Source organism: Haemaphysalis longicornis, unplaced genomic scaffold (assembly GCF_048455015.1).
Source record: "Haemaphysalis longicornis isolate Haplotype H1 unplaced genomic scaffold, Haemaphysalis longicornis Haplotype H1 scaffold_1, whole genome shotgun sequence".
Lineage (NCBI taxonomy): Eukaryota > Metazoa > Arthropoda > Arachnida > Ixodida > Ixodidae > Haemaphysalis > Haemaphysalis longicornis.
In genome coordinates, this window is record NW_027526203.1 from 484,580,184 (window position 1) to 484,606,997 (window position 26,814).

At 46.4% G+C, this 26,814-nt stretch overlaps 1 protein-coding gene across 3 annotated transcripts in view; it reads left to right on the plus strand.

Moving 5' to 3' along the window:
* Phb1 (prohibitin 1) overlaps window positions 1–18,078 on the plus strand; it is a 53,134-nt gene extending 35,056 nt beyond the window's left edge. For all 3 annotated transcript variants that reach the window (XM_077688364.1, XM_077688363.1, XM_077688365.1), the window contains exon 6: window positions 17,755–18,078. In XM_077688364.1, coding sequence (XP_077544490.1) covers window positions 17,755–18,063 — 309 coding nt within the window. In that variant the 3' untranslated portion in view covers window positions 18,064–18,078. The remainder of the gene's footprint in view (window positions 1–17,754) is intronic.
* Window positions 18,079–26,814: the final 8,736 nt, after the last annotated feature.

Consider the following 26,814-nt stretch of genomic DNA (forward strand, 5'->3'; position numbering starts at 1 on the left):
GCAGCAGGCAGCACCACCTTCAGCCAGTATCAGGCGGATGCTTCCCAGCAGTGGCTACTTTGCACTTGAATCCCCGTGCGCGGTTTGAATCAACGAGCTTGTACGGTAGTGGACGATTTTTAATGCCCAGAATGGAGGAACTGATGCAGGAGGCCAGCTGTTCTGTCCAATAATGTCTGTCCTCTGAACACCGGCAAACCAAGCTGCATAAATTTGTCTTTTAGTTCACCCCCTGTTTTTAGTGATTTTAAGTGGGATATCGTAGGCATCTACATGTACTCATCAGCATAGCATCTTCACCAGCAATCGTCCCAACAAAGTCATCTCGTTGGAAACCTGAGGTCGCCGACTGGGAACGCTTTACATCGGGAGAGACAAATTTTTCTCTGGCAGTGTCAACACAGACGAGCAGAGTGAAATGCTTGCATCGGGCCTCCTGGGCACACAGGAGCCCACGGGGACGAAAAAGCAGCCAAGCCGAGCTTGGGTCCCAGGTATCCAACACACGAGAGCCCGTTGTGCTTGAACAGCTCAAGCGAGACAGCCTCGTGGTCACGCCCGTATAGAGCTCAGTCACATTGGAAAAGGTGTGGGAGCAAGTTCATAACGCAATTTTGACACGCTTCCTCTTCAAATGGCACCCAGGGGCGGCGGCAGGAACCTTTTGGAGCAGCCTTGGATCGCCAAAAGACGAATTTTGGAGCAGTGCAAGTCTGTTCAGGGGCGTACTTCTAGGGTCAAGTGTAATTTATTTGCTATTTTTCGCTTCTGGTAAACACATACAAAAAAATATAAATGGCTTTTACTGAGGAGACCTGAATACGGAGCAGGCCATTTTTTCGGCACGTTATAAAGATATACGTTCCAAGAATTAAAGCTGACAGAGCATTCACCAAGAAAAAAATCTAGAGACAAGCGATGCTTTAAACAGCTGCACATAACTGGACTTCAGACAAGTGAAAACGGCACCATTACAGCCGTGAGTAACAACTAAGAGAAGACTAGAGATAGGGGAAACGGTCTGTCTTGAACTAAGATAGGTTGACCTTCATTCTACACCTAATGCCACTATAGGGTGTTATCATGAGATGGGACAGGCGTGTCCGTTGGACATCTTTAATTTTGGCGAAAATTTTATATAGAACACTTTGTGCTCACCGGAAAACATATGTGAATTAATTTTCCGAAAAAGAAATTTCGCCTATCGGGTGGCAGGTGCGTTGGACAAGTCGTGCGAAATTTAAAACTTTTATGACTGTAAAACACAAACTATTGCAGCTATTTCCACAGGGTTTTTTTCTGCGGAGACTTTGCATACTGTCAATGAAATCACATACTTATTTTATATCTTCAATTACAGTTGTTTTTAATAAAAAAATTACAAACTTGACAATTTTTCAGAAATTGCCAAAATGTCGGACCTTGTTTCTCTCCATCCAGACACGCTAGGGAGTTTTACTGGCCTCACACAGCGGCTGTAGCCCAAGCTGCCCAGCCCCATCTCTTTCTCTAACACTCTACTTTATCCTTTCATTTCCCTTCCCTTGCACTGGGCGGTATGCAAGTGAGCCCCATGCCCTTTCCTTCTCCTTTCCCACAAAGAACAACAAACAATGTAAGTACTATTCCTCCATCCTGTTCCGTTTTTCGTGCCAAGTTCAGCTTATGTAAGAAAAGTGGTTCATTACCAGAAATGCGCTGCATTGCAGGTCAGCTGCGCATTTTCGTGTTCACTAAAAACTGATGTATAGAAAAGGCCATCTTCGATTTTTTTTTTTTCTTTCAAACTTTCACAAATTGAAGCCAAAGTTGCTGTCTGTCGCAAGCTTGAAAAACACGGTGCACTGGTTTTTTTATTTTTCAGCTACAGAGCACTACACACGACCTTGTAGCAGTATTGCGGGAATGTACTGCAGTGGTCTGTGGCCAACTTCTGACTGCAACGCAAGGTGGGAGATGGCCGGAACTCCTTAAAAAAGTGACCAAGTGAAACGGAGCGGACCCTGCGTCCTTGAAGTTAGCCGTGAATAAAGCACACAGTCCATGAATATGGTGTCAAAGCTCTGGCTTTGAAATGGATGATTGGTGGCTGGGTCTACTGGTCGTGCCTAGCCGCGCACTTCCAAACCTGGCCTTTTTAAAGCCACTGAAATCAAAATGATTAAAGAAATGCAGTTAAACCTCGATATAACGAAGTCGTACTTGCGGGCGAAAATTTCGTTAGATCGAGAATTTCGTAAAATTGAGGTTTCGATGTTACAGTTAATTTAACCAGTTATTGGGGTTTCAAAACCTTGCCCACCTCTCACAAACAACTGCTATGTAGTTACCTCTCCACTTAAACCGAAATTTGTACTAAAACTGGCCGCAAAAATTGTGCGAATTACGAGCTTCAACACTTAGGCAATGGAATTCGGATAGCCGACAGTAGTTCGTGTCGTCGTAAAACCGGTGCTTTTTCCGCAACGCCTCATTAAATATGATAGCAGACTAGGTTTCCACCTTTTCTTTTTTTTTTCCATTTCGGTCACTACTAAGCGCCGCTGTGAGTCAATTGAACCCGCGTCCGTGCCCCGTGAACTTCACCCCGGCGAAGTGCTGGTTCGGAGTTGCGCCTCTTTTCGTCCGCTCAGTGGTAGGCTTAGGCGCGGCGTTGAGGGGTGCGGCGGGCCAACAGCAGAAGGGTGCTATAAATCTTTTGAAAGACTTTTTTCATGCACAAAGGCTCTGCAGTATGGGCGCGTGATGCAACCACGACACTCGAGATTGAGAGTTGAGAGTTGAGCGGAGTACACACGGACCGCTTTACTTTGTGGAGCAGCGCTTATGTGCTCCCGCTAAAGCGGCAAGCTTACATTAAATATCTTCTGGCCAAATTTGATTAAGCAATTACTTTATGCCCACTGAGCCCTAAAGAAACCGATTTCTCCGCATTGCAGCTGTCTAATGAACACGTTTTGACCATGTTTGGAGAGCAATTTATTGCCACCAGCACGCGATGTTCAAGCCGTAGTGAAGAAGTCCGTAAGCAGTGCTTGGTGTTTCTTGACCAGGGCGGGCTTTACGTGACGTTCGTATGCTGACAGCGCTAACAAGGCTTGCTCTTCAACATTCGTGTGCGCCTGCGTGCCTCCGCAGAACGTCGATGGCATCCATCACTTCAATGGCCTTCGGTTTCACCAACACTTCCTCGGGTTCTTGTTCGGAACACTTTTCTTTCCCTTGGAGTGCTCATGCTGCTTATAAGACTCATCTAATGATGGACGAACAAAATATTAATGTGGTTATCAGCGAGCACAACCTAGAGCAGCAGCACCGTGAGCAAGGACGCGTAGAAAAAGACACTTGAAGTAGGCTTCGGCCTTCGGCAGCCTAAGCATAGAGGGCGCTGGCGTAGGAAACGATGGCGACGTCAAACTGGTGGCCGCACTATTAAACTGTCCATGACCGCTAGCGGTTTTTGAGCAGCTTCTTTCATCGCTTTTAATTGTTGTCAACCGCATAATTCACCGCTTTTCTTTCATTTTAGCCTTTTAAGAGCTAATGCGAGTACCGAATGTTTTCAATGTAGGCTCTGAGAGGCAAAATAAAACGTCCCTCGACCGGAATTTCGTGCTTCATTTCTCGCCATGAGTTCGTTAAATCGAAAGCACCGCACGAAATTACTTCGTAAAATCGAGATAAAAATATATGGGTTTAGCAAAATTTTGATAGAAAACTTGAAAGAATTCGTTATATCGCGAATTTTGTTAAATCGAGGTTCGTTATATCGAGGTTCAACTGTAGTCGTATTTGGTGAGACCCAACACACCTGAGAAGCAGTAAAAACTACCCCTTGGCCAGATGGGGAACTGGCACTCGCTTCGTCCTGTGGCTTCACTGCCACCTCTCTGCGGCCCCGTGCACTGTAGCGAGGGTTCTTGGCACCGACAAGGCCGTACAGTCTCGGCAGGGGACGGCGCTTTGCATGCGCGGCCCAAGCATCAAATGCATGCATCGGCCATCGTTGAGGGGGGCTTCTTTTCGTGCGAGAACTTCTGCAGTGTCCTTTTGCGTTCGCAACCGTGTTTCCCACTTGGCGGTGGAAATGCCTCTTCCGCTTCTCAACAGCTCGCTGCGCAGGAGCAAGCTTCTTCAGAACGTGCTCTCGCACACTGAGTGCGTACCTTTGGGGAGGCTTCAGCACGACATGGTGCACATCACTCGCGCTACGGAATTTCTTTTGGCGGGCTTTTTTTTTTTCTTCCCTGTGCCATTTCAGATAATCAGTGCGAAACGTGCACTGTTCGCTATACTTTCCTTGGGCCCTGAAACCCACTGAGGAGCAATTGGCTTGCCTGAATAGCCACAGGCAATGATCCCGCAGAAACTGTTCACAGCTGGAAAAGCTTGTTAAAGGTCCGTGCTGTTATCTATGACTGCACCTGCAATCACGATTATTCCTTGTTTTAATGGCTGCTTTTCAATTATCCGCGAAACCGAAGGGTCACATCTGGCTGAAACAGAGCAGGTGGAACAGTGTTCAGTGCCTGTTGCTTTCCGCCAGAACACTTCTCCCAGGCGCTTCAAGCTGGGCTTGACCCTCTCGAAGTAGCGCAGACTCGACAGGTGCACAAGAAGAAGCCAGACCGATGACAGCGCTTCCGTCTGTCTATTTCTTTTCTCGTGTCCATGTCAGCCCACAAGACGTTCAAGAACCACTTCCAACTAGTCCAGCCTTCTAAAGCTGCACTGCATTGGCGCATATCCGAAACACAGCAGTCACTTCCCAGAGGTCTGGAGGTAGGTAATCTGTGCCTACGCGGGGCACACAGAAAAACAGTGAGAAGTGCATTAAGAGATGCATCGAGAAAATGCGCTCGCTTGTGCAATACACATGGAACACATTTCTGCAACGTGTGAAAATGCTTTATTCACGGTTAACTTCAAGGCGCATGGTCAGCTCCGTTTCACTTGGACACTTTCTTAAAAGGAGTTCCGGCCATCTCCCACCTTGCGTTGCAGTCAAAGTTTGCCACAGACCACTGCAGTACATTCCCACAATACTGCTACAAGGTCGTGTGTGGTGCTCTGTAGCTGAAAAACCACAAAAACAGTGCACTGTGTTTTTCAAGCTTGCGACAGACAGCAACTTTGGCTTCAATTTGTGAAAGTTTGAAAAAAAAATCGAAGATGGCCTTTTCTATACATCAGTTTTTAGTGTACACGAAAATGCGCAGCTGACCTGCAATGCAGCGCATTTTTGGTAATGAACCACTTTTCTTACATAAACTGAACTTGGCACAAAAAACGGAACAGGATGAAGGAATAATACTTTAAAAAAAAACATTGAACTTTCTAGCTTGTCTAGATGCAGAGTAACAGGGCTGGACATTTTGGCAATTTTTGAAAAAGTGTCAAGCTTGTAATTTTTTATTCGAATGAATTGTGATTAAAATTAAAAGTAAGCATGTGGACTGATCTGAAAGCAGTCAGTCTCCACAGAAAAAACCCTGTGGAAATAGCTGCAATAGTTTGCGTTTTACAGCAGCAAATGAATTTCGCTCAACTCGTCGAACGCACCTGCCAGCCACGTGGGCTTTGGGAAATTTTTTAACGTAGGCAAAATTTTTTTTTTTTCCAGAAAACTAACTTCAGATATGTTTTCCCCTGTGCATAAAGGGCTATATATAAAATTTTTGTCAAAATAATGATGCTGACTGCACATGCCTGTCCCGTCTTTCAGAAAACACCCGTAAACAAAACGAACAGTGAGGATTCTTCGAAGTCAAGCGGATAAGAAATTAAGGGCAACAAGACGTATCTGGTTTAAACCTGACCAGACAATTTGAAAATAATTAAATGTTCACATTCCCAAAACAAAGGAAAAAAACATCCTAGCATAGTATTTGCACTATTGACCAAGTGGTATACATGCTCCTAAGAAAAAATACTGTGCAACTGCATCGTGCTTATCCCAATAACAAATGTTCCCGTGTGTATCGCCTCATTTTTTCGAACGTAAACGGGTCAAGTCAAGTCGCACCCCTTCCCATGGAGCCCAATCAACCCGCGACAGCCTTCCAGGAAATTACCTGCCGCTGCCCTCCGCCCCACTGGTCATTGTCTGTTGCAGAGCAACGATGCTGGCGCCTTCTCCAAACCTGTAGCCTCCCTTGTTGCGCCAGACTACATGCACTTTATCCCTCTACAGTTCCTCCTCCCCAAAGCCCCGACTGCGGAGCCCCCAAAACAGTCCCTCGTATCATTTGTGGCAGTGCCGCCACAACTCCTTCCTTTGCATCTCTTCTGAGGAGGCACCGTTGGGTAGCTCGGACCAGCAGGGACTTGCTGAACAAGCAGCTCCGGTCAGCGGCACCCTCCAAGCGCTGGTCACCACTCATCGTTAGTCGAGCTGGTGCTCAAATGAAGTTTATTCTCTCTTTCTCTCTCTCAAGCAGACACGAGGAACGCCTCACTAAAGTCATTTTGCGTCTCCTACGCACTGGACATACACATCTGGCACATACCTTTCTGCCTATGAAACGAGATAAAGTGACACGTGAAGAATATGACCAAGAGCAAACAGTGAACCACAAATTACTTTCGTGTGCGAAATTTGAGCTTCTGAGGACAAAATATTTTGGGATCTGTTCATTGTAGAACGGCCCCGTTTACTCCTAGGAGAGAATGCTCTTGTTCAAATTTTAATTTTTTAAGAGAAGCAATGCTTTTTTTAAAAAGCAGCTTCAATGTCCAGAAAAGCGTAATCCGTTACCAACACACATCCTTCTATTTGGCACCTGGTGGCCTGGCACGCAATCAGCTCTCTGCCAGTTGGTTCATGCCCGTGCTCTTTATTCTTCTTTCCTGCTGTCCTGTCCTGTGGCGCCCTCCTTCCCAGGGGCTTCTAATCTCTGCTACGCTGTTTACTTCCTCCTGCTCAAGTTGCTTCTGTGTTTCCACTCACTTCTTGCACCCTTCACATTGCCGCCAACCTTGCATTGGTTTGTTTATGTATGTGTTGCGTTTTACCAAAGCCCGGCTGTGTTATCTGTGTGCCGAGTGGAGCGTGCGTTCCGTTGTTTCTTTCCGTGCTGCACGGGATATCTCATTTTGTAGGGAGAGTGTTTTGCCCCTGGCGTTGCTGCGCTCGAATAATCTTCGGTGATCTCCACTGTTCTCGATGCAATTCAACGGTCCGAGAAACTGCTGCTGCTGCTTCGCCGCCTCCGTCCTGCTGTCGTCGGGGAGCTCGCTCCAGTGGACTGCTGGCTCGCCTTTCCAGGCGGGCAGCGTTTGTAGAGCCAACTCGGTTTTTCATTGCGCGTTGCAGTTGTATGGCCGGTACTTTTCCCGCCTGTTTAAAGGCCCACTGCACTCAAATTTTTCTTTGTGCAAATTTGATCCAAATAAGTAGTCTATACTCTTACAATCACCATGGCGAAATCCTAAGCTTCGTAAGCACAGGACACACTAGCTACCATCGTTCACAGTAGCTCCGTGCAGACGACGTTTGCACCTGGCGGAGAGTCGCCAAAACAAGTTCGAGCGACCTGTGACGGAGGTTGGGGAACCTGTCCCATGGAGCTCGCGCTTCTCCAGCGACTTGCACGGCGCTCCGCCGGGCGCAGGGACGCGTTCGCCCAGGGTTTCTTTGCTACACCACCGCGCTGTTGTACCCCACCGCCATCACATGCTTCAAACTAACCGCATAGGTAGCAATATCCGCCTTTTTTTCTGCGCAATAAAAGACATTAGAAGTCTACAAACCATTCACGCGCCTGCAAACGTTCTGGGGTCAGCAAAACTTTTTAAAGCAAAGCTTTTTACCTCTACTCCCCAAGGGTTCCTTCGCGACCGTTGGTGTCACCAGAAAACTCCAGCGAACAAATAAAAGAATTTACAGTCACCGCTGGGATTCGAACCTGGACTTAGTAGACTAACAAGGCGAGAGCCCGTTGTCTTACCGATTTAGCTACGAGCCTACGCGAAGACGAGGAAGACAGGTGGTGTACTCGCCAAGCACATCTACGGGTTTACCCCCTGTGTTCTTGTTGAATGCCACGTGAAAGCGCCACGCGACCACTCACGCCTGTCTAGCGGCCTGGTGCTCACCTTCCTCATGTGATAAGAGTTACAAAATTTAAAGGAAGCTCACACCAATGCATGGCATCTCACTTCTAGTACGCTAATGTGCTAAAGCCTGTGGCCTCCAGTGTTCACGTAAAAAATCACAGCTCCTTGTCGTCCGCCCTCACGCCAAATCAAGGAATACATTCAAATACTCCTTGATGGCCAGGCCATCACTCCAAGCAACAGCATCAAGATCCTGGGCCTCGAGGCTGCATCTCGAGGCTAACACCAAGAGTGACGTCTGGCAGCGCCTCAAAAACAGCATTAATCAAATCCTACTCATGATCGGGCGAGTTGCCACCAAGAAGCGAGGCCTAAAGGAATGCGGTACCTTTCGATTAATTGAAGCTTTTGTCCTCTCGAGAGTCACTTACGTCAACACCCTGTCTTCTTCTCGACAAGGAAGACATAGAGATGCTTTATATAATGATTAGAAAGGCGGTCGAGCAGGCCATTGGTCTTCTCATGAGTGCGTCCACACAGAGGCTGCTTAGCACGGGGCTCCACAACACGGTGGAAGAGCTGATAGAAGGCCATCTTTGTAACCACAAGGTCCGACTCGGAACTGCGGTGGGTAACCGCATGCTTCACCAGACTGGCTGGGCAGCCCAGAATGTCACTCCCCTTAACGTACTCCCAGACTCTTGGCGACTAAAACTAAAGATGCTCCCCTTGCTTAGAAATATGAACCCCTCACAAGACGAGGGTCACCGAAAAGCACGGGCTCAAGCGCTAAACACCACCCTCGGTGGTGATCAGGCAGTTATCTACACAGACGCCTCCAAACATCGAGGCCAGCAATACGCCATCATCGTGGCTACCTCCAGAACCAACCTCCTTGCGTGTACCTCGCTTAGGACCCAAGAAATGACGGCAGCAGAAGAGGCAACCATCACCTTCGCTCTCGCTCAACCAGGGGTTCGGAGGGTAGTCATCGATTCCCAGCAAGCCTACTGGAATTACCAGTCGGGTTGGGTGTCCTTACCTGCACTGCGCGTGCTAAAAAACCACTCCCCAAACACCCCATCACGCTTCAATGGAGGGAAACAAATATGCCCACCCAACAAGCCTGTGCTTTTACCTCCCGTGCTATGGTGCTGCACGAGGACAGTCACCCGCTTGTCACGCTCAGAGAGATAACCCAGCATTATCGCCTTCTGAGACAGACCGTACCTTCGCCTTACCCTGACCTTTCGAGAGAACAACAAACTACCCTACGGCTCATACAATCCGGGCTCCTTCCTACAGCCTACGCGTCTTCACTTAATGCCTCCGAATCGCTACGACGCTGAATATAAATTTTGCTTAGACGTAAGAACACTCCACCCCGTAATCAGGGTGTGCGACTTAAGCCCTGAGCACCCTCCTCTATTTCCGTCAACTACCCAACACGAGCAATGGGAGATGCTGCTGTCCAGGCCCTCTCTACCTACCCAGCTTCAGCGGGTGGACAGAACACAGGCCGCACGGACTGCATATGGCCCCAAAGAAGAAGGAATCACTCCCCAGGGCTGCACTCTGGGCCGTTCAGAAATTTGAACAGAAGTATTTCTTCCTCCTCCTCCTCCTTCTCTGCCTCAAATCTCGTCGCCTCCGTCCGCGGCGCAGAGACAGAGAAGTCAGATCGTCTAACACCGGGTTGGAGCTTACTTTAATTTTATAAAAAAAGTTTCCACTCTTGCGCTACACCAATACAACTCAACCAAACACCGTTCATGCATCATGCATTGATTTAACCTTACCAAGAATATCTCTTTCGAGTAATAAAGGGTGTTGTTAAGTGCATTTCACTTCTCTCTGGTTTTACTATTTGTAGAGCGATGTGAGCGAATTTAAGTGACGTGCATGGGTAATCGTTATGGGTGCCGTTTACAGCTTTGCTTTCCAACCACATTCACGGGGTGGATTGGTGCGATTTTTTTTCACTTTGAAATAATTTAAAGTAAATAATACTTTACTTTAAAAAAACACAGTGCAACACGCACACTTGGGTTACATTTGTCATTTTTATTGCATTTATCGCAGAAACAAAAGGATCTTTTATAACTTCGTGACCACTTGCTTTCCGTGTTTAAAATTTCCAATATTTGGGCTGGGCCAACGCCACCTCCATCCCTTAGGCTTGTCCAAACCTAACTAGAGTTGCTGTGCGTGGGCATTTCGGCGGCTTTTGCCTCGCTCACTGGGTGAACCGAAATCACCCTTGCTCGTGGTAACAAATACGTACATCCGCATAAATATGGGCCATCGTCTTCGCGAAGTTCGAAAGCTAACGAAACTGCTCCTCTCCTAAAGAAACTTGATTTTTTTCTTTACTTTTGTAGAGTGCTAGATTTAGTTTACTTTAAAGTAAAATGTTTTCAGCAGCACATGTCTCTGGTGTAGGTAGAAAACAGCAGTAGACAGGTAACTTTTTTCGTGTTTTAGTGCATCATTTAGGTGTGGAAGCTGGCTTATAGTTTCAGATCCCTTCTAGATTCTCAGATGTGCAGCGAGGCGATAAAAAATTCACGAAGCTGTTTGCACGCAGTGTATAGTAAAAATGGTGATTGATCTGCGCCCGCGTGCGGTTTATTCCCTTCGAAGAGAAGTGATGTGATAGCTGAGGCGCCGGCTAACTAAAGCTGCTTTTCTCTATCGTACAAGCAACTGACAGCTTAACTCTGCAGCGGCTTTTCAGGATCAAAGGGATTTTGTGTTCATCCGCAACCAATGGTGTCTCGTCGTTTGTGTGATGCCTGCAACGTACGTTTGAGAGGAGAACTACTTCCCATATATGGCCGCGCTCACTTGCCGGCCGCTGCTGCGCTGTCCAGCGATGACGAGGTTGCCGAGAACCAAAAGCTGTGATGCGATTTGTGTTACAAATGTGCTGTAGTGCATCAAGAAGCCGCTTATCGTCATCTGCCCCGTGTGGGTCTTGTTGTGTCGTGGTTTGTACGTGAGGAAATCGTGGTGGCACTGGTGGGCTGTTTTTATGCGGAACGTCGTCGCCGAACTCTATTTGAGAACGTCGAAGCGTCGAAGCTGCATCTGCTGCATCTACTGCTGGTGTGATTGTGGAAATTGTTTCGGTGTAACGCAACCTCTGTGAGGAAGTAATACGGTTTGCTTTCATCTATGGCAGTAGCGGTGACAAGTTGCAAGCGTTTTCGTTTGTTGCTGTGAGCGTAGGCTGCGCCCAATGTTGAGCGCAGGCCTACGTGGTGCCCGTCTGGCCCGACGCGGATTTTGCAAACGTGTGTGGCGTGTTTTTTGGCCAGATACGGCCGCTCATACAGCCTTGCACGTTATTAAGGGCACAGGGTAAGCCCTATACTTCCCATGCATTTTTGGCCATTTTGAGGTACATTTTTCTCAGCATCTAATTGAGGTATCTACATAACATATATATCATTTTCTTTCAAATTTTGTGCTCTTTTAACTGTACTAGAAATATAAACATTCTTAAAAAATTCAGTTTTTTATAATTTTTTGTCCGTTAGTATCTAAATTTTGGCATTATTTTAGTATTAAAAGTTGTGTACCAAAAAAACTGTTACGTGCATATTTTCAATTCTAGTACAGCAGGTGTGACAAGTTATGTAGATGACAGGGAAAAAATATCAACTTGTTGTCTTGGAAGATATAGGAAATAATTGTACCTAGGTAAGAAAAAACATTGTTTTGAGATAATTGAGTTTAAAGTAAAAAAAGAAGTGAAAAACAATACTTTTTTGCCAGAAACACCACTGGAGCCATTTATTTAAAAAGCACCAGCTTCATAATCGCTGTCAAAGTCATTTTTTTGCTTTTCACCCGGTCGTCTGTCCTTCCTTGGCTATTTTGTGCACCATCGCACAGTTCTGTTCACAAAGTATTTTGCTTGTGGTCAACCTCTTTAAGCCACTTGATGGTGGTGTTGCGCCCAGGTTTTGGTCTGAATGATTTCGAAATACTGGCCCATGCGTTGCTTCATCATTTAATGAAAGAACAACACCCAATGTTGCAATCATTAGTGTGTGAAGCCCAAAAAGGATGTTTTTTTCTGCGCAGCTTCAAAGGGCAAATGTGGAAAAAACGTGCAACAGGGTCTTTGGATTGCCCTCGCTGAAAAATCAGCTATGCAATGGTTGCTAAGCAATTTCTTAATACGGCTGGTTCCAGAAAAGCATTTTGATCTGAAACTGGAAGTTTTTTGATGAAAAAAATGTCAATAAACCCTCAGAACATTCTTAAGAGGATGTGGGCACTTACTACTTGCTTACGGAAAAACTGCGTTTTAGAGAGATTTAAGAAATTTTAAGGCAAGTGTGAATATGGAAAATGTGCACAAAGGATTGAACTTCGCTAATTGCTAATAAAAACAAAAAGTCATTTTTTCAAAATTTCGCCTTACTCTGTGCCCTTAAGGTGATTGTCAAATCTTGCAACGTAAGGTATCTCTCCTTACTGATTCGCGCATTGCTTTAGCTTGCCGGGGTACGAACGGAGCAGTGGTGTGGCATTCATAGACAGGTATGATTAGAGCATTATTGCAGAGACTTGCAAAGAATTAAACGTTCGTGCACAATTATCCGAGACTGGGTAGCTTAGCTTTACGGAAATCAGTATGAACCTGCCTTTCTGCGAGAGACGGGTGCCTATGGGTTTTATGCAGGGTTCGCACAGGTCCTTGAAAACCTTGAAAACCCTTGAATTTAGACGTGTAAATTTCAAGGCCTGGTAAGTCCTGGAATTTTTAAAGGGTCCTTGAAAACCCTTGATTTTTCTGGAGAGAACCAGTGGCCCTATCTTTTCCACAAGAATTTAAAGTGTTTGTCGTAAATTTTAGGTGTTCAAAATGTAAAGAAACATTGTAACAATCAAGTTTCAGTGTATTGCGTGAAATTACGAGTTGTGGATTCTCATTATTACGAGGCAACATTGGGAGCAGCACTCCTCGATAGAATTCATGTCACGATACAATCCCATGAAAGCCGGCTTCTGTTCTCTATCTTGCATGTTCCATCTAGTCTGTGGACGGCCTTTCATTGCATGTTTGCTGTGCCTCATACGCTCCATCTGCGTTTGCTTTTACGTGCAAATGGAGGACGTGTACATAGTTCATCCTGCCTTGCAGCAACACTTGCTGAGTTAATTTCAGCTGATACTCTTGCTGACAAAGAGGAGATGCAGGCAACATTAACTAAGTTTTGAAATCAAACAGCCTAAGCAAAACACCAAGAAAAAAGAAAAACCTCTAAATACAAACTATGAAATAAAAAATAAAGCTGGGACAGCGTTCATGAACCCATAGCGCCTATCTGAATGTGCAGTAATGTTCTTAGGTATTGGGCAATAACACAATTTTGCATTGTGTTGAAAAATTATAAATAATCCCAGATAAGACATAAGATGGGGACCTCCAAAATGTGTTTTCTGGACCTTGAAAGCCCTTGAATTTTGGCTATTGAAGCCCGTACGAACCCTGGTTATGTTTATGCCAATGGGCACATTATCGCACACACAAAAATATGAACGAGTGCGCGTATTGTTGAGGTAATCAAATGTGGTGGCGTTTGGTTTCTTGACTGTCATTGGTTGGTCGTAATCACCAGTAGCATTTTTAAAAGGTATAAGAGGGGTAAATAAACATCGAAACTGTGGGATTGCTGGATTTTGAACCACGCCGTTATAGAAAGCCGGAAGTGTGTGGCCCCGCGACATGACCACGTATTTTTTTATACATTGCCAAAAATGCACATGCGCACCGCTTTTTATTATGCCTGCTAAGCTTGTGGTGCGTATGCTCCCATCGCTACACAAAGTGGCATTAGAGAACCTGACTATGCGTGGACTGAGGCTGCATATTTTGTTTGCAGTGTGCAATTTCTCAGAAGTGTCGTGAGCTGTTAAAGTTGTTTTGGAATAGCTGAAAGTGTTTCGTAGGAATGAACCAACAGTTTATCTTCCCTTTATCTTCATGCAAAGTTTGTGTGATGGGCTTTGCGAGTTATAAAAGTTTGCCTCTTGCAGCTGTGTTTCACAGTGATGGCTGTAGTTTAATGATTGCATTCTGGTGCTTGTGCAGTTTAAGTTTCAACAAAGGGGTTACATAGTGTATTGGCAGGCATTCAGATTTCCAGTGTCTCTGTAATGATAGACCGTTGTTATTTTACAGAGTGGAGGACATGTTTGAGCGTCTTCCCATGGAGCATACTTTAATTTAGATTCAACACCACTTCCCACATTGCTCCAGCAACTGTGACAAGAGTTGAAGAGCCTTCAAACAGTGACTGAAGGTGGTTCAGTTTGAAGAGCTGCAGTAATAATGGCAAACACTTGTGTATCAGGTAGAAATGGTTGTGTCACCCCTTCAGAATGCTATGTTCATACTTTTCAAGCATGCAGTGTTGCTTCTGGTTATACAGCTGCAAGAATAATAGAAAACAGCGATTCGGCATATCAAAATGGTTTAACTTCAGGCCTCCAGGGTGTCATGTCGCTGCTTTTTGAGCACACTGTCGCTTCCGGCTGGTTCAGACGCAGTAAAAATTGGAAAAACTTACTCAGCAGGTCGCAATGGTTTTACGTCACTTCTTGAAGATGCTATGTAGCTCCTTCGCAAGGTTGAACTGTTGCTTCTGGCTATACAGCTATGGTGAGAAATGAAAGCTCTAATAAAATACGTTGGAATGTGTTTGTGCCAGGCCTTCAGGCTGTGATGTTGCTGCTTTTACCCACACATTGTAGCTTCTGGTCATGAAGTTGCGGTGAGATTTTAAGACGCTTGTGTGGTACTTTGGAATGGGTTTATACCTGGCCATTAGGCTGTGATGTCACTGCTTCTCACGCGCACATTGTAGCTAATGGGCACGAAGTTGCGGTAAGAGTTGAAGACACTTACGTAGTATGCTAGAATAAATTCATGCCCCACTTTCAGGCTGTCAAGTCACTGCTTCTCACGCACACATTGTAGCTTCTGGCCATGAAGTTGCGGTGATCGTTGAAGGTGCTTATGTAGTACGTTAGAATGAATTCATGCCACATCTTCATACTGTGAAGTCACTGCTTTTCACGCACACACTGTTGCTTTTGGCTTTCAAGCTGCATTAGGCTTTGAAAACACTGGTGCAGCAAATCAAAATGGATTCAACATCAGGCTTCCAGGGTGCTACTTTGCAGCTGCTGGCTGGAAAGTGTGGTAAGAATAGCAAATGCTTGTGCAGCAGCCCATGTCACCTTGACAAGAGGCAGTGAGAATTGAATATTTCTTCTCCCTGTTCCAGTGCGGTGCTCCAATTGGTTGCAGAAGTGGGCAAAAGAATGGAAATGCTTGCATGGAGATGTTGGCACATTTTTAAATAAGTCACTTAGATGTCATGTTCATACTCGTATTATTGGGTCTGTTGTGTGTAGTTGTCTAAATAGGCGCAGTAAGAATTCAATGCACTTGTATGGCCGTTCGTTCAAGTTTCGTATGGGGCAGTCAGTGTTCGACGTTGCTGTTTGGTGTACATAGGGAAGATTATTGGCTTCGGGAAGATTATCATAAATGAAAATGCTTCCACAAAAGCTTGACATGACTGCAAAGGAACTACATGTTGAACCGAATATTTTCTTTGTGTGCTAGCCTATTTCAAAAGCCTCATCAGCAATAAAAATATCTTCACGGTAGGCTGCTGCATATCAATGTGAAGCCAGTGAAAGTTTAATGTAGCACAAGTTGGAAAGTAGAACTTGGGAAGGATGCATTTGTAGGTCACTATTCATTTTTTTTCATAAAAGCTCGCAACAGTAATTTTTTAGGCGGCTGCTAGTGCTTAAGGGTGTTTTTCTATTGATTTTCACCAGGTTCTCTGCCTTATCATTCCACTGTAAACTGCGGGGTGGCGATACGACACTAAAGAAACGGCGGCAGCTGTTTTATTACATCGCCGGGAAACACCTCAGAAATCGTCGCCTAGATTGAAAGCATGACACCGTATACTGTCAATCTAACGTAGCAATTGACGTAGAGCGTCTTGCCACTCGCGTGTCTCGTGAAGTAGCAATGATTAGACTTGTAACATTTCACATCCCGCCATTCTCTACTTGTGCCGTACGATGTTGTCGTCTCGTTTAAGCGGAATAAAATAACGCTTTTTTCTTCGCACCTAGAGCTGATTTTGCAAGGCAGGACACCTTATGCGGCATCGCAACCTCCACCGTTAGCGTGCGTCGCCGCGATAGGTGTTTGCAGGGCGTCACTAGGTTCGAAACGGTCGCATAGAACAATACGTGGCCTGTTGATATCGCGGCTGATTTCTGAAAGGCACCGATGAATTTTCACCGTTGGTTTCCTTTTCACCCTGCGCTTACACAGTCCGTGCACTGCATCCAGCCATTGCGGTGACGAACCACCCCTTTCTTCCACCCTGCATTTACGACGCTTGATTTAACGGTGATCATGGCTGTGGAAGATATTGTACCGCCTACATTTCTTGACAATGAGTGCACATGCGAAGTGAAGAAATAGTCTCACTGCGACGAGCCCGACCAAATATAAAGACGACCATTATTGATTATGTTTCTCCAAGCAGACGACGGCTAAGCGACGTGCACCGATCGAAATTCGAACTATTCAGACCCGAAAATCGTGTGCGCGTTGTTTATATGTTTATTTCTATTGTACTATAACAGTAAAACAATCGCAGATAGTCTTGATTTAAATATAAAATACACTGGGAATAGTTTGTACCAAGGATAACCTTTGTTTGAGTGAGTAATTTTTTTTTCTACTGAGCCAGTTTTCAATGAGGACAACGTTTTCTTTTTCCTGTGAAAATCATTCATTCTTGGGAATGAAACATATATAAACGACTTCATAATCAGATGGGTATACTGTGAGCCACTCATATTAGTAATCATGGGCACAAACAACTGCAATATAACGAACTATTTTTTCTAACCGCGGAGAGTCGGGTAGCGGCCACACAACGCTTGTGGGCGGAGCTCCTGCTGCACTCTTACCCTGTCATCAACTATAGCTTTGAATATCAGGGCCGCTTTTTTACTCCCAATTCCCAGGATTGCTACAACGGCAATTATTCTGATAGAAAAATAACTTACATGCGGTCTACTTCATTTCGATTGGTAGCAACGCGATGTCGGAATTGCGCCTAACCATTATCCTGGGGAAGCGTTACTGGGAGTTCGTCTGTGTAAATAACAGTGCGAAACGCAACGCTACCACACGCATTTGAAGGCGGCTCTGAGCGGCCGCCGCATCCATGGGCCGCCGGTTCTATCGTGGCCGCTTCCGTTCCATCACGTACGTCACGTCCGGTCGCCGGTAATGGCCGCCTTTTCTGTTCAGTTTCGGTTCCGAAAACACCAGTGTCGTGAGCTGTTTGCCGCGCGCGTGTTCATGTTTGAAACGTAGTATTTTGCATTTCTATGCCTATAATTAGGTGACATTATTTTTACGTTGTCTAAAATGTGAGTGCAGTTCGCCTTTAAGCATTCCAGGTTTGGTCCCGGCCGCTGTGACTGCTCTTCAGACGGAGGCAAAGACGTCCTCCGTGCCTCGTAGCCCCGATCAGATAGAATGAATGAATTTCCTCTTCACGACCCCTTCTTCACTTTAAATCAGGCTTGCCGACAGTGCTGTCCCCGCCCTCCTCCTCCTGCTCGCAGACGCACCTGACCTTCGGCAAGGAGTTCACCCAGGCGGTGGAGATGAAGCAGGTGGCGCAGCAGGAGGCCGAGCGGGCCCGCTTCCTGGTGGAGAAGGCGGAGCAGCAGAAGAAGGCGGCGGTCATCACGGCCGAGGGCGACTCGCAGGCGGCCGCCCTGCTAGCCAAGGCCTTTGGCGAGGCCGGCGATGCCCTGGTGGAGCTGCGGCGGCTCGAGGCCGCCGAGGACATCTCCTTCCAGCTGTCGCGCTCGCGCAACGTCGTCTACCTCCCCACCGGCCAGAGCACGCTGCTCAGCTTGCCCCAATAAACGTCTGCAATGTCAGCGCTGGGCTGAGGGCTCTTTTGTAGACCATGCACACCGTCCTTTCCGCTTGAGGTTTATGGCCATCGTGCTGCCCGAGAGCTGCATGGGCATGCAAATTGCTGTCCATTGTCGCCTCTCACTACTGCGGGGGTGCCGAAATGAGCACAAGTGCTTAACTCTTTCGCTACCGCCGGAAAATTGACTAATGTTAGGGGTCCAAGAAAACATTTTTTTTCCTGCTAAAAAATTGGTTAGGCACTAATTTCAGGAACACAAAATGCAGATTATTTAACGGCCTTTCCAATAACACCAGTTTTTTAAAGGTTTGTATATATCATAGTTGTAAAAAAAAATATCAAAATCGAAATTTTTGTCAAGTTGTCTAAAAAAATGATAAAAAAAAGAGTTGTGTTTATCAAACCAGCGGTAGTAGAAAAAAAATTAGAATATACATTTTGTAGGGAAACATTTCAAAAACACGCCCTAGAAAAAATGTCGACTTGCGCGGAACAGTTTCAGATATAAAAAAAAATGTTAGCATGCACGGTGCTAGTGTCATGCGGTGAAGCCCAACCTCCAATTCAAAATGTGCAATTTCGGGTGGTTTCCTGGAATAAACCTGGCGGTTTGTCATTATCAGAGGCACCAATTTGCCACCACATAATGTAAAAACATCATGTCAATGGCTGACTTTTCATTTACAGCGAGCACAATATTTGGGACTAGCACGCGATGCGGAAAAAAACATGCATGAAGTTGAAAACGGAACGCCGCGGCTGATGCTTGTTGTCGTTCATGGTCAGTTATCTCTCAAAACAAAGCTGAGCTTTATTATCATCTTCTTACTCGCAATTGTAGCCTTGCTCGCAAAAATGAGGTACGATGAGCTAGAATCGTGCCTTGCGATCTTTGGCCGAGTAGCAGTTGCGCGATGAAAAAGATCAGCACAACGAGCCTCCTCTATTGCAGCGCCACCTAACATTTTTCAAATGATAGAGTACAAAAATTTATCGGAGACTCCGTCCGAATAGACCATGGAGGAAAAAAAAGCTTTTTTTTTTCCTCCATGGAATAGACAGTGTAAGCAGCAACATTAGACACCCGGATATACCCTCGCATGGAAACGAAACTGGGGGCCCTATTCTCGACTGCACAAATTGCCGGCAATTTAGGCAATTTTCCGGAAGTCTTTTCTGATTGGCTTTCAATTTTGGTCACGTGCTTCCGGCTTACAAAGCGGTTGTGTGTGGTGTCGTCAGTTTGACGTTTCATGTCGTCAACGGACACCAGTTCTAAAGTTTGCCTTATTTCTCGTTACTAAAGGCGCATAATTCTTGGCCGGCAATGAAAAACCAGACAAAATGCGGCGGACATGACAACGTAAGCCTGTCTTTGCTATTCAACAACAATACTGCTTGTAATACACACCCCCTCTGTGATTGGCTGAGAAGGCGTGACGTAATTTAAACACTTGGCGGGAACATTTACGTCATGGATTGGCAACTTCAGGCTGCGTAAAAGTGACGTAATGCTACGTAACAGCTTGAAAATGGCGGCTGTTTTTGTCGCAAAATACAAGCAAAATAGGGCAAACTATTGCCCCGGCTTACGGCGCCGCGAAATGTGCGGCAATTTGCAGCAGGCGCAGTTTCGCATGCGCGCTGTTTAAAGCATGTTTCCTACCGAAACAAATTGTAGTTTCAACTGCTTCCAAGTCAGCGATCATGCGACATACAAATAACATGCAGTATTTTGCTTTTATGTTTGGCAATGAAATAAAAAATATTTGTTTGGCGTAACCGCAACATAAGAGGGCAGTACAAGCCTCTCCATGACAAAGAGAACCCAATGCATGGCATTTGTCCATACTTGTCCTAGTAAGCTGTTGGGTCACATGATCGAACTCAAGAGAAAAATAACAATGAAAAGTGACTATTTAGTTCATTACAGCGCTGATTGCAGTCGAGCTTGACGAATGAGTGAATCGGTGACATCGGTGTGCTCCGCGGTTATCAGGCGTAGCGCTTCGCTGCTCTTATGTGTCATAGAAGCGATAGTCGCGGCCGTCTTTTTCTGTGATCACGCCATAAACTTGTAACATAGCAGCAGACGATGGCGTGGCGGCGGTGGCGGCAGAGAAGGTGATAACGCAACAAAGCTTGCATTGAAGCAGAGAGCCCAGCTATGTTAATAAAAGCGATTGAAAGAAATAAATAGATACGGTAAAAAAATTGTGTGATGTTCTTTAGCTCGACATCCGCCTTTCGCTCGCTTTTGTATCAACGTTACTCGATCGCCTTGTGGTGTTGGCGCCAAGTCTGACCTCCAGAAATGTGTTTTTCTTGTCAGCCTCAGCTACCGTCTTAATTTTTATAGTACATGCCAAGTGTTTTTATATCTTTCTTGCACAATATTTGATACCTTGGTAGCGATCGTTATAAGTGACTCGTCAAATTACACTGCATGTCGTCATAGCTATAGGTGCAGCACGTCACTGATTGCTTACGTCGTGCTTACGCAAAAAAACATGGGCGAAATGCCGGCAATTTGTGCAGTCGAGAATAGGGCCCTGGAAGTCGAACAGCTGGCAGTGTAAGGCCGGTTTGAAGCGCTGTCCTCGGCGGAACATATCTGGCGACTGGGTGCGATCTTTTGACTTGCATCTTAAGTTCTTATCAGAGAAATCTGGTTAGGGTGGGGGAAATCAGCGCCGTGCTTTGTTCGAGGATCAGTCGCGGACGCTCCAGGCGCCATGGCAGGTAGCCTTGAAGTTGGGTAACTGCGTAGTAGCGCTAAATATGAATTTCGCGATGCAGAAATGAAACCGAAACTGTTGTAAACTGTTTGCGAAAGGTCCTGGGGTAAGTAGAACTACCACAGTACTTAGAACAACATGCGCAAAGGCAATAAAATTGCATAAAATCATAAAGTAGCTGTGCAACCAGGCACTGCTTGACATTTTCAGCCGATTTCTGGGATTATTACTGTCAGAGCGCGAACCTGACGATTGAAAATCGTTTGCTAGTTCCCCATTAACGCCCTGATAGCAAAAAACAAGCGCTGGTGCAGAGTAATTACGAGTTGCACGCATTCTTCGTTGGTAGCAGTGACGCGCGATGACCACGCCCCTTTTCCACACCCAGGTGATTCAAAAGCGTGTCAAAAATCCCGTTTCCGTAGCAAAAATGAAAACAAAACTGATTTTGAAAGGCCATTTTCTGACCTAACTCCGAACAGCTTTACTTGTTCGAGAAACGCCTGGAACGCTATGAAAAGGCGCTCCCAAAAGTATCGATCAAATTGATCGATTTTGACAGGCGCGGTAGCGAAAGAGTTAAAGGGACAACCAGCCAGAGTCTGGCCTTCCCATTGATTTGGTGCCCAAAGATGCCTTAAAGGGCCCCTGAGATGGGGGGTTTTGGGGGGTCGATGGTATCGGAGCGCAACGGCTATTTCTTGAACTAATCGTGACGTGTTTGTGCGCTCTTGATTTAATCAATTTTTTACTAGCGTAAAAACATCAGAAAGCTACAAAAAACATCTTTTGTGTGTGGGTGCTCTTACACAGTCACACATATTTGTTTTATACCGGAGTGTAAAGCACTTACACACCGGGCCAAACCGGGCTTGACGCCCCTCCGTTCTCGGCGGAAGGATACAGTGAGCGCAGGAGCAACGACGCCACGGGGCGGCCTCTCTCGCATCCACCGTGGTCCCACGTAATTCGCGCCAGCAGCGCCAAATCCTCCCCTAGTAGTACGTGGCCTCTGAGAAACGTTGCATTAATCGCCATGGCAACGAGTGGCGAGGGGGGAAAGGGCGTTTGCTGACGTCGCGGACGCTGCTGACGTCATTTATCCCGCGGCAGCCAGGCCGTGCCGCCGCGCGCCGGCCCCTGAAACCGACGCTCGTCCAACTTTCGCGCCTGGTGCTGCCGCCGGTCGCTGCCTCATGGGCCACTCGGCAATGGCACCAGGCGCGAAAGTTGGACGAGCGGCGCCGATGACTCGAAATGGCCGCCGCCCGTCGTTTGTTATGTGTGCAGTAACGTGTTTAATAATTGAACGAAGAAAACATGTAGGTAATAGTACGTTTTCTGGTGTCGAATTGTTGTCTTTGTGGCGATAATAATTGGAGTGTTACACAAACATTATTTTTGCTATGCATTTATTCAAAATTCGTATGAGGACGTCTTTGATTCGAAGTCATGAAAACACATGTACTACACCCATATGTTGCACATACATTTTATGTACACAGTATTGGACTAAGCAAAAATATGACATATGCAAATTTAGGCATACAATATTGTACAATAGGGAAAAAACGTGCTACCTACACATTTACAATAACACGGTTAGGCGGGCTAGTTGGTATTCTGAATTCATGGCTGCAACTTTTGCGCAACTTTACACGGTGACAGGTACAGGTCTTCGAGTCCCTTTTTGTATCGGTCTCCGTCTAAAGTTGCGCAAAAGTTACAGCCATGAGTACACATTTAGGTACACAATACTTGATTACGAAAGAAGAACTTCGAAAGTTCTAGTCCCTACACAGATTTTTTTTCGCGCACACCTCGGCGGGAGAAGAAAAGAACTTGAAAGTTCCACTCAATGTATACTTATTTCTTGGGCTCACCTCGAGACAGGAATGTTCTTTAGACATTAAAAAAATTCGTTTCAGTTCAGAGACACAATAATTGGTAATCTATATGTTAAAAGAAAGCACGCACACGTATGCTTCAAGCCTGCCTTTCGGGCGAGTTAACGCAAACTCTGAAAGAAAGCGTTGACCCGCCCATTAACCTGCATACACTTCCGAGAAATCATGTTCACACCAACAAAATGCAGCCATAAAAAACTGTTGCAACTCAATGACCGCACTGTAGACACTCTTTGCTGGATTATATCTACGTACAAAAACAATGCCCAACCATGTGCACGTCGTAGAACACAGAACACAAATCGAACGCACCCGTCTTTTCTTTTGATGGCGCGTGAATTAACGGTCTGCTTACCGGGGGTGGGAGGGAAGGCGGGGGGGGGGGGGAAGAAGACACCCAGAAAAAAAAAGAAGCTTTCCTGTATTTTAAGCCGCAGATATCGGCCAGGTTGTTACAGGTTGCTACCCTCTAACTCGTGTCTGGGCAGCGCCTCTTATCTCATCCTGTCCGATACGGCATGACCATTCTAACTTCAGAACTATGGAACACCAAACCCATTCGCGATAAGATGACAAGGCGCGGGCGCGCAGTTTAGATTGAACAGCAAAGCCGGCAATGCTACTTGGTTTTATTTATTTTTTAATGAGCGAAACGCTTGCAATGGCGGCTGCAGACAACGCATGTATTTCGGTTTGGCGTTCCACTGCTTCATGTGAAAATCGACTTGTATTGAACACCGCGGAGTTACGTCAGATTTTTCGGAGCTCTGAAGCAACGCTTCGCAGTAGTTTCGCCGCAAATATACGTTTTGGAGCAAGACGGGGGAGGAAAAAATGCTTAGGGCGCAGCACCTCCACGCCATCAATCGATGTGGTAGTATGTACGCCATGAAAGGCAAGCAGCGTACAGTTGAACAATTCTTTGTGAGCAGGTGCGTCGTGATGACATTGGATGGATTGAGGAGAGTCACCGGAGGAAACGTCCAATGAAGTCGCAAACCGTCCTCGACTTGGGGCCCAAACCTAGACTCATACCTGCTGCACGAAACAACAAAAAATACCTTGATAAGTATACTGAATCGACGTTCCAGCAGTTAATAAAGCAATCATCAAAAAACGGCAATGCCACCACAAATTGATCTTGCGAGCAAGTGTGTGCGTGCCAAAGACGCGTTTACTTCTACTAAAACTTTGCGTACCTGCACAGCTGGGATATATTTGCACATTAGTTTCCACTCCAAGACGAGTGACATGTCTCATTAACTTCACGTTACATGCGCGAATTATTTTGAAAACAGAAGAGTGCAATCAGTCGGCTTTTAAGGAATTCACTATAACTACATGTACAAAGCGAATTTGCTTACCTGTCGTCTTTGGAGAAGGCGAGAAACTTGGTCGAACTGTACCACCCTGTGTTGCTGCACCACAGAGCTGCGCAGGAGTGGTAACACTCCTTCCTCCGCTGCCCCATATTTAGAATACATTCGAATGTATTTTATAATGCAGCGAAACTTTACGCCCGTGGAAGCGTTTAGGCAACCCGCGCAAACTTCGCACGCCGGCTCGCTCACGCACGTACCGAACTGGCCCGCCGTGAGCGCCGAGAGAAAGAAAAAAAAATATTGGCGCCGGTGAGCTGTTGCGCATGCGTGAGGAGGCGTGGAAGCGTTGACGGTGTGGAAAGAAAGAAACACTGAGGGAAAGGGAAGGGCCACGCCGCAGCACCGTGCCGCTAGGATCGCCACAATTTCGGAAACCGAAACTAGCCAAAGTCGCCGACCAGTGACGACGCTTGCAGCCAGCGTGATCGCTCAGCGCTCCGTGTCTGGTGTTAGAGTATCATCAGTTTTCTTTGCATTTGCTTTCTTGGACGCTGTACCCGAAAGGATTCTTTGCACCATCTGTGTGTCGAGCGTAGCCTCGACGTTGTTTCAGAGGTGGTAACGAACGGCGCGCCAAGGGAGCGCCGCGCCGACGACGAAGGAGGAGCTCCGCACGCAGCGCTTGGACGACGCCGGGCACTGCTCATGATCACGAGGCGCACGCTCGTGCGCTCACGCGGGCTGAATAAATCAGTTCAAGCCCAAACGCTGTCGCAGCCGATTCTCTGCGGCGGTCGCGACAACGGCAAGAGCATATGCTCATCCCGTAACGACAACTACCAAAGAGTTTCATTTCATTGCTTCCCATCAAGTCATGATCGCAGGAAAGTGTGGTTTGCTGCACCGGCCTTCTGAATGAACCTGTTGCCTAGTGTCCTTAGCGCACTTTACCGTTTACCGTGTCATTTCATTGCTTCCCATGAAGTCATGATCGCAGGAAAGTGTGGTTTGCTGCACCGGCCTTCTGAATGAACCTGTTGCCTAGTGTCCTTAGCGCGCTTTACCGTTTACCGTGTTAAATGAAGCAAGAGTAGCCGTTTGCCGCTGAAAACGAAAGGATTGCACTCTGCGGTCAGGGTTGCCAGATCCTCGAAGAAAAAAGGAGCCAGAAAATTGACCAAAGTAGCCATAAAAGGAGCCAACTGGCCGCGGTCGATTTATTTGGGAGCCAGAAAAGTAGCCAATTGCAATTTAAGCTTACTTGCGCATCGCCACAGCAAAAAAAAAAAAAAAGCAATCAAACACATCAGCTTGAGTTTTGTCACATCACAAAAACACTAAAAAACGTAATCCCCACTTTTGTCACATAGCATTTGACTAGAGAGTCGACTTGACTAGAAAACTCGGGTGTACATGTACTCGAGTTGACTTTCTCCAGCATTTCCCGCGGAACCGAAAATCTAGAGCTTGTGACTCCTTTCAGCCGCAGTCTAAACTTGATTCTGAGGATCTCGAGGAGTACGTCGTGGGACATTCTATTCCGCAAGTCACTTTTTGTGAGATCGTCGGCTGAAAATACCCTTTCTGCTTCTGCGTTCGATATAGGTAGAACAAGGAGCTTCATTGCGCTGTCTGCAATGTCTACTGCCGATGCAACCTCCGTGCACTGGCATTCTTGCCCATGGCGAAGAAGTGTATGCCAGCGTATACCTTCCAGGTGCACGTGCACGGCGCAACCGGCAACACAAAACGAGTCCAGAAAGAAACTGCACAAGCTGTGTTACGATGTTTCCGAACCTTGCTGTCATGCCGCCCATGTTGTGCTTGCGGTGCAGGCAAACGCTTTCGGTATAAAGAGAGCACAGTCATTCGATGAAGCCGTTGCTTGCAGAATAAATAGATGCCACTTATTTTGTGAATGTTTTCCGGTATTTTAGCGTATACGGTAGCTGTCAACACAAGCGCCAGAACAATAGCCATAAACTAGCCAAGTAGCCAGCGCTTTTTTTTTGGGTTAAGTCTCCTGCCACGCGCGTGGCACGAGCTGCGCCCCCCTGGTAACGGCTGCTGCCACGCAGAAGTGACGTCAAGCTAAAGTAATCACGTGACTTCCTGTGACGTCACAAAAAAACGTCATATTTACGTTATTTGATCATGCCGCTTTTTTGTGTACGACGACGACGGCGACGTCACCCGGGTGTTCACGTCTTGCGTCCCGATGTTCTCCGCCCGTGGTTTGAATGGCAGGCCTGACGCATCGTTACGTCCTTGTCTCCCTGTACAGCGGCGCTTTTTTCTTGTTGGGAGGTGTGCTTGTAATTATTTAGATTGGGTATTTTTTGTGAACTTGCTGTTGCACGTCTTGGTAAGCCTAACGCATTGTTTTCTGCACGCTGCTTCGCCCCGCTTTTTACATGCTCCTAGAACTGTAGTGTTGTCGTTTAATATTTTGTAAGCTTCGCGTTGTTTTGCAGTTCGCGTGTTATCGGCTTTACGCGCCTGCATTTGTTGTCTACTTGTGCCTCGCTTCTCCCATGCCAAGCCTTGTGTTCTAATTCTGGAGTGGTGGCTCAATTATAAAACGTGGGGATCAGTATTTTCCATCGCGTCGCCCCGTGGCTAACGAGGTAGCTGTCTTTGATGACATGCCAACGCGAGCGACGTAGAGAGCGTGTGCACGAATGGAGTGTCGTCAGGTAGCGCACGGCATCATCGAACGCAATCCGACCTCGCATGTAGCTTCTGCAATTTTTCCCCTGGGGCAGTAGTA